The sequence below is a fragment of the Apium graveolens genome, chromosome 11 (genome assembly GCF_009905375.1).
Source record: "Apium graveolens cultivar Ventura chromosome 11, ASM990537v1, whole genome shotgun sequence".
NCBI lineage: Eukaryota > Viridiplantae > Streptophyta > Magnoliopsida > Apiales > Apiaceae > Apium > Apium graveolens.
In genome coordinates, this window is record NC_133657.1 from 105,049,345 (window position 1) to 105,055,383 (window position 6,039).

A 6,039-nucleotide genomic window follows, 5' to 3' on the forward strand; every position below is an offset into this window, starting at 1 on the left:
GGCCTAATGAAACGTTTTTAGCTTCCTTGATCATTTTGATTAGTCGGGTTCATAACTTGAAGCCTCAAGTCATAAAACACGAGAACAATATTGAAATCTCAAAATTCAATAAACTCAAGTATTAAGTGCATCCCAATTTTTTATCCAGTAAACCCACTAAAAAGATTAAGGGCAGTATTTATAATATAAATAATAAATATTACAATTTGAGTTGGTTTCTATTTTATTAATATTCAAAATATGAAGATTAAATGAGCAGAACACTAAAATTAGTTTAACATTTAAGTATAAATAATGGTTGAGTCAATTCTATGTACATAATCATCAACCAAACACATTTTTTTTTTAACCATTTTGTAACTTAGTTTAAGGGATTGTAAAACTCAATGAGGCCGAGATAAAGAACACATGAAAATTTTGAAATCTCTTTCGTTCAACTTTTATTTTTGTGTTAGATTAATTAAAAAAAAAATTAACATTCGGATATGTAAGGTGATCGAGACTCCAATACTTCTTAGGACCGTGGACGGTATCTACTTTGATCTTTATAGAAGGTGGACTATTCTTTTGTCTTAGATAATAAGAAGCAAAATATGAGTAGAGTAGGTATTGATGATTGGACTCAACATCTACACCATCATGCTTTCACGGTAAGTAATTTTCCTTTAAAATGCTTTATCAATTATCATATTATCTTTTGCTGATGTTTAATTTCCTTTCAAAATAAGTAGATGTTATTTATTCTTTTACTGATCAAAATAATTCATCAGTAGCTTGCTTAATATCTTTCAGGGAGAATATTTAGAATTTACAAACAGAAAATAGCATCAAACAGATATTTACACAAGTAGCATAGAAGTAGCATGCATTGTTACATACTACTGTATACAGACTCACAAACACCGAGGATCACCTAGCTAGAAATATATATAAACCTATAGTTTTTTGCTCCATGCTAAATAGTCTAAGACAAATGTAGATGAAATGCAACATGAATGAGGTGTTTCACCTTCAAACACTTGTATATCATTTTATGACGCTGACTAAATTTTAGAAACAATCATCCAACCTTTCCATGTTTGAGTTTAAGCCATCTCCCATATTCTCCTGATCAAAGTTCACATCAAACAAGAATCTGTAGTTATCTTGTTCATCATCATGACATCGTTTACACGAGCAAGAGTAGTAGTACTAGTATCGGTTTGAACTGGATGAGATAATTGACGATAATTAGGGCTTAACAATGGAAATTGTAGGAGATTATTAGGGTTTTGGAGGAGTGGGAGGCCTTGGTTAGTGATTTGATTATATTGCTGGTTATGGAAATAGCCAAGGTGTAGGTTTTGGTTAGACAAAGGAGAGGTGTCATAAGCTGTTGCGTCTTGGACCTCAAGCACATCCTGTGGGCTCAGTTGGTTGCTATTCTCTGTCTTTGCTTTGTGAAATACTCTACACAACACCCAGTCCTCCTGATTTATTGATTAATTAAAAAAAATCAAAACAAACAAACCAAACATATCTAGCCGAGGAGGGCACTAGAGAAGATAACATGAAAATCAAATTTTATTCTAATACACACGCTAATTTACAAAATTATTCGTACTTTTCCATCAAACGTTAATTGTGAAGAAACAACAAATGAATTAGCAAACAAGAAATGTGCGGGCAACATACATTTGTGTGACTAGCCAGTAGCCAGTGTGATAAACACAAGTACATACATATATATAGCTAGAGTTATACATATTTTTGGCTTTTAGGAAGAGATTAAAATTTTACCCAACCTTAGTTATCTAAAGTTTCCTTTTGTATAATGGTATAAAGAAGCTTATAAAGTGCATCATTTTGGAAATGCACAAAAAAGAAGAGAATTAAGGAGGTGTGTCTCCTTTTAAAGGGATTTACCAGAAGTCTATGAATTACATCAATATTTCTGTATGTCTCCATCAGGTAACACAAACAAATAAACACAGCTTATTAATTAGATCAATTAAGATGGAAAGTTAAATTATTTGACATCATGTATGGTGCATTGTGAGACTGAATAATTCAAATAATCTTTTGGACGTGACATGAAAATGGGTGGGGGGGGGGGACAGATTTGATGGAAAAGAATCTTAATTAGTACCTTTGGTGGGAGATGTGGGTTTTCAAGGCGAAATTCATGCATGATCCAACCAGTCTTAATCCCATTTGGAGCTCTATTCTTGTAGAACACCAAAGTCTTTCTCATCCCCACGATTGCTTTTGTCCTCGGATCAACCACGGTTCGATCCTTCCCGGTAGCCTTCCAGTACCCCGTGGTGGTAGCTCGATTGGTCCGAAAGCCCGTCGCATATTTCCGGTCTCTGAAGCTAAAGAAGTACCACTCTGTTGAATTGAGCTTTGCCACCTCTGCAAGAGTTCATCAACTCATACTATATATATTAATTAATTAAATTTGCAGGGGTTAGCAGTAACAAATAATTGTTGGTTTAAGATCCCCGTCTGTCGAATTTAATTAAGTAATACTAATAACTAATTAAGCATGCCTAATTAACATAAGATGTTATGAACCGGCGCATAGTTTGAATTTATATTTTTTTTTGACTAATTTCGACTTTTCTTCCACCTAGATGAATAATTGCTGGGGAATTATATGCTATTATTTCTATTCAAACAATTGGAAAGAAAATTCCAACACGGGGCAGACTCAAATAATTGAATTGCAATACTTAGAGTATTACTATTGTGGTTAACACGACAAATAATTATCATGCAAACATATGGAGCAAATTAACACAAATATATACATACACAAATGTACGATGTCTGTTAGCTTTTGTGTATACATGGAATGTAACTATGTGTGTGTATAGTTTGAGTATAGTACTAGAAGGCAGAACTCGAATTATTGTTGCTTAACATGAGATATAAACAACAATTATTTACTTCACACACCTCATACTCCAATAATGAAATGATAACAAAACTATAGATCAGATTGTGGAATTATATCATATTATTGCCTATAAACAATAATGAAATTGCAAAAGAATAATTATCGAAGATTAATGCATAGGCGTACATATATATATATATATCAGAATTTTTTAACTGCTCACAGAAAATATATGATCTCTAAATATAAATTAGTAGGGTTTATATACAGCACACAAATTTTATTAAGACAATATACATTTAAATTAAACATTCTTGTAAAGAGTACTTTGCAGATATATCAAACTATAAATAAATTTATATTGAATCAATATAAATTTTTGAAGGTGGTGATCAGGAGCAAAGTTGATGGAAAAAATTGCGCATAATATATATCATATTCAAAAACTCAAATCAAACAGTCCTTCAACTGATGCATGAACAGTAAATTGATCCCCACCTTCATCAACATATTTCTTTTCCTGAGATTCCCACCATGAGGTATAAATTAAAAGCCAAATAAGAACAACAGTGAAGAAAGCATATATCTATGCAATACACACATCTGAAGTACTATATACAAATAATTGCAGAAATTATTCATTATAATGTGGTGGCATGTATGAGACTGTATACATAATTAACCACACATATTGCAAATATAAATGCCATGTGCGACCACATGTGTGTACTGCAAAAAAAGGATACAAATACGCAGATATTGCATGCATGCATACCTGGAAGTTGCCATGGCTCACATGTATGAAGATCGATTTCGACAAGCGTACCCTTTAAAACTTCTTGGTTGGATATTTTTTTCAACAGGTAATGACATACTAATTCCTCGTCACTTGGATAAAACCTGAACCCTGGTGGAAGCTCAGCACCAATATCCCTTAGCCCCATTTGTTATATATATGTTGGTTTCTATATTTGAAAGAAAGCTATTGGAAGATTTAGTCGGAAACTATGTTTAATAGCATATAATCTAAGATTTTATTCTTCATCTATAAGGAACTGAGAGCTGGAATATTGAGGTTTCTGAGAATGTTTCAGTATGGTGTTTAATACATATTGCTTTTGTTTTTAATACTTTAAGACTTAAGAGTACATATATACTAAGAGATTGGCTGTGTACGCGGGGGTGTATAATCGTGTCAATTCGTATAATCGTGTGTGCTATGTGTAGTTATTGTTATTGTGGGAACTTTCAACAAAAACTAAACCCACAAGAAATCTTCACGGGGTTTTTTAAGGAATCAAAATGAATAAATTATTTCATTTACTTAATTAATTCTAGTGTTTCAGAGAAACATCCAAATCACTCCTTTTCTCTTCATAATTAAAATATACAGCACACAATATTTGATGTGTCAATAGCAAAAAATTTATGTTAGTTTCAGGATGGATTGATATCGAGCTAATTATACTTACTATTTTGTTTAATTTTATTTTAGCCATGATGACTATTATTTTATTTTAGACCGAATGGATAATATGTAGTATTTTATTTTAGTTTGATGAAATTATATCGACCCGCAAATTTCCTTTCAAATTTTTATTTTGTTATAATCCGGTTCAATAATATAATAATTTTAATGGGACCAATAATATTTATTATTTTATTTTAGTCTGATTCTACAAATCCAACTAACTATATATAGTTTTTTTAATTTTTTATTTAAAATTGGATAAATAGTATAATTTTGTTTAGCCCGGTTGGGTGAATAATATATATTATTTTGTTTAAACAAAAATCATAAGATATATTATAATTATATTATAAATATTTATCTAATTATGAGAGTATTTTATTTTAAATATTACTATAATCACGGTGACCAAACCGACTACCAACCAAACTTTTATTGTTTAATCTTTAATATAATGGTATAGATTTTTGTTAAGTAAAATATTTTGCCTTTTTAATATTTTCCAAATAAAATCAATCTTTCTCTAAAAATATTATGAACTCTTTTTATATATACCGATTATCTATTTAACAATTTATACTCTATTATAATAATAGACAAAACAGCAAAAGTTTGGTAGTCGCCGGTCGGCACTCACTTAACTTACATAATTGCCCAATTTTTTAATTTATTATTTTGACATAATTATCTTCTATAATATTAAAAAAGAATTGAGGGGAAATTAGAGATTTTTATCGTGAATTAGATAAGATTCATGTTCACGACTCTAAAAATAATGTTGATAAATCAAATTAACAAAAAATTGAACTAAACATATATTTTCTGGGATTAGTTCTCCTACATTGATAGGAATTATTACGGATGTGAATTGAACCTATATTTTTTAGCGATTTATTAGATTATCTTTTTCTAAAACCTAATATTATAAAATTGGTATTATAATATAATAAAAGATATATTATCCTTTACTTATTCAAACATACTTATAGTTTTAACAAATTTAATTAATAAAATATTAACATTAAAATAACAATTATTTAAAACAATCGTGCATCACACATGTTTAGACTAAACATTAAAAGTTTTATAATCGGTCGGTACTTTTTGAAATTACTTAATTTCCCTCACTTGATTATTTATTATTTTGACATAATTATCTTTTATAATATTATCGTTAAGAATTATGAAACCCCTAAAATAAAGTTATATAAAATTGGACACATTAGGCAAGTATGAGATGATATTTGGGTATATATACACGATGTTCCCGCTAAAATAAAATAATAATGATGGTGTCAAAATAGTTGTACTATTGACCCAAGATAAAAAAAAATAAACTAAAAAATAATTCGTTGGTCGATATAATGATTTCGTGCTAAAAAAATACATATTACTTACTCTTTAACAACTATAATTAATATAATTTTTTTAAAAAAAATAACGGATATTTAAAATAATTGTGTATCACACAAGTTTTAGGGTAGTAACTAGAGTAAAATGCGTGATGGGCTAAGCTTTGCAAATTATGTAACTTGTATATTTGTAATTTGATAACAACAAAATATGTACTTTAAGTTATCAAAGATTTAGATTGTGCGTACAACCATTAAATTTTTTAACACCGTTAGTGAAGCGCTAATTTTAAAATTAAAGATGTGATTTTATTTTGTGTTTTCGTGTAAATTAA

The 6,039-nt window shown here is 29.5% G+C and overlaps 1 protein-coding gene across 1 annotated transcript; it reads right to left on the reverse strand.

Annotated features, from left to right (window-relative positions):
- Nucleotides 1-768: 768 nt before the first annotated feature.
- On the reverse strand, nucleotides 769-4,011 carry LOC141696749 (NAC domain-containing protein 21/22-like). Its single transcript, XM_074500879.1, has 3 exons — nucleotides 3,657-4,011; nucleotides 2,129-2,394; nucleotides 769-1,469 (listed from the first exon to the last, which is right to left on the reverse strand). Exons 1-3 carry the CDS (start codon nucleotides 3,823-3,825, stop codon nucleotides 1,119-1,121), a joined length of 786 nt encoding a protein of 261 aa, XP_074356980.1. The 5' UTR covers nucleotides 3,826-4,011; the 3' UTR covers nucleotides 769-1,118.
- Nucleotides 4,012-6,039: the final 2,028 nt, after the last annotated feature.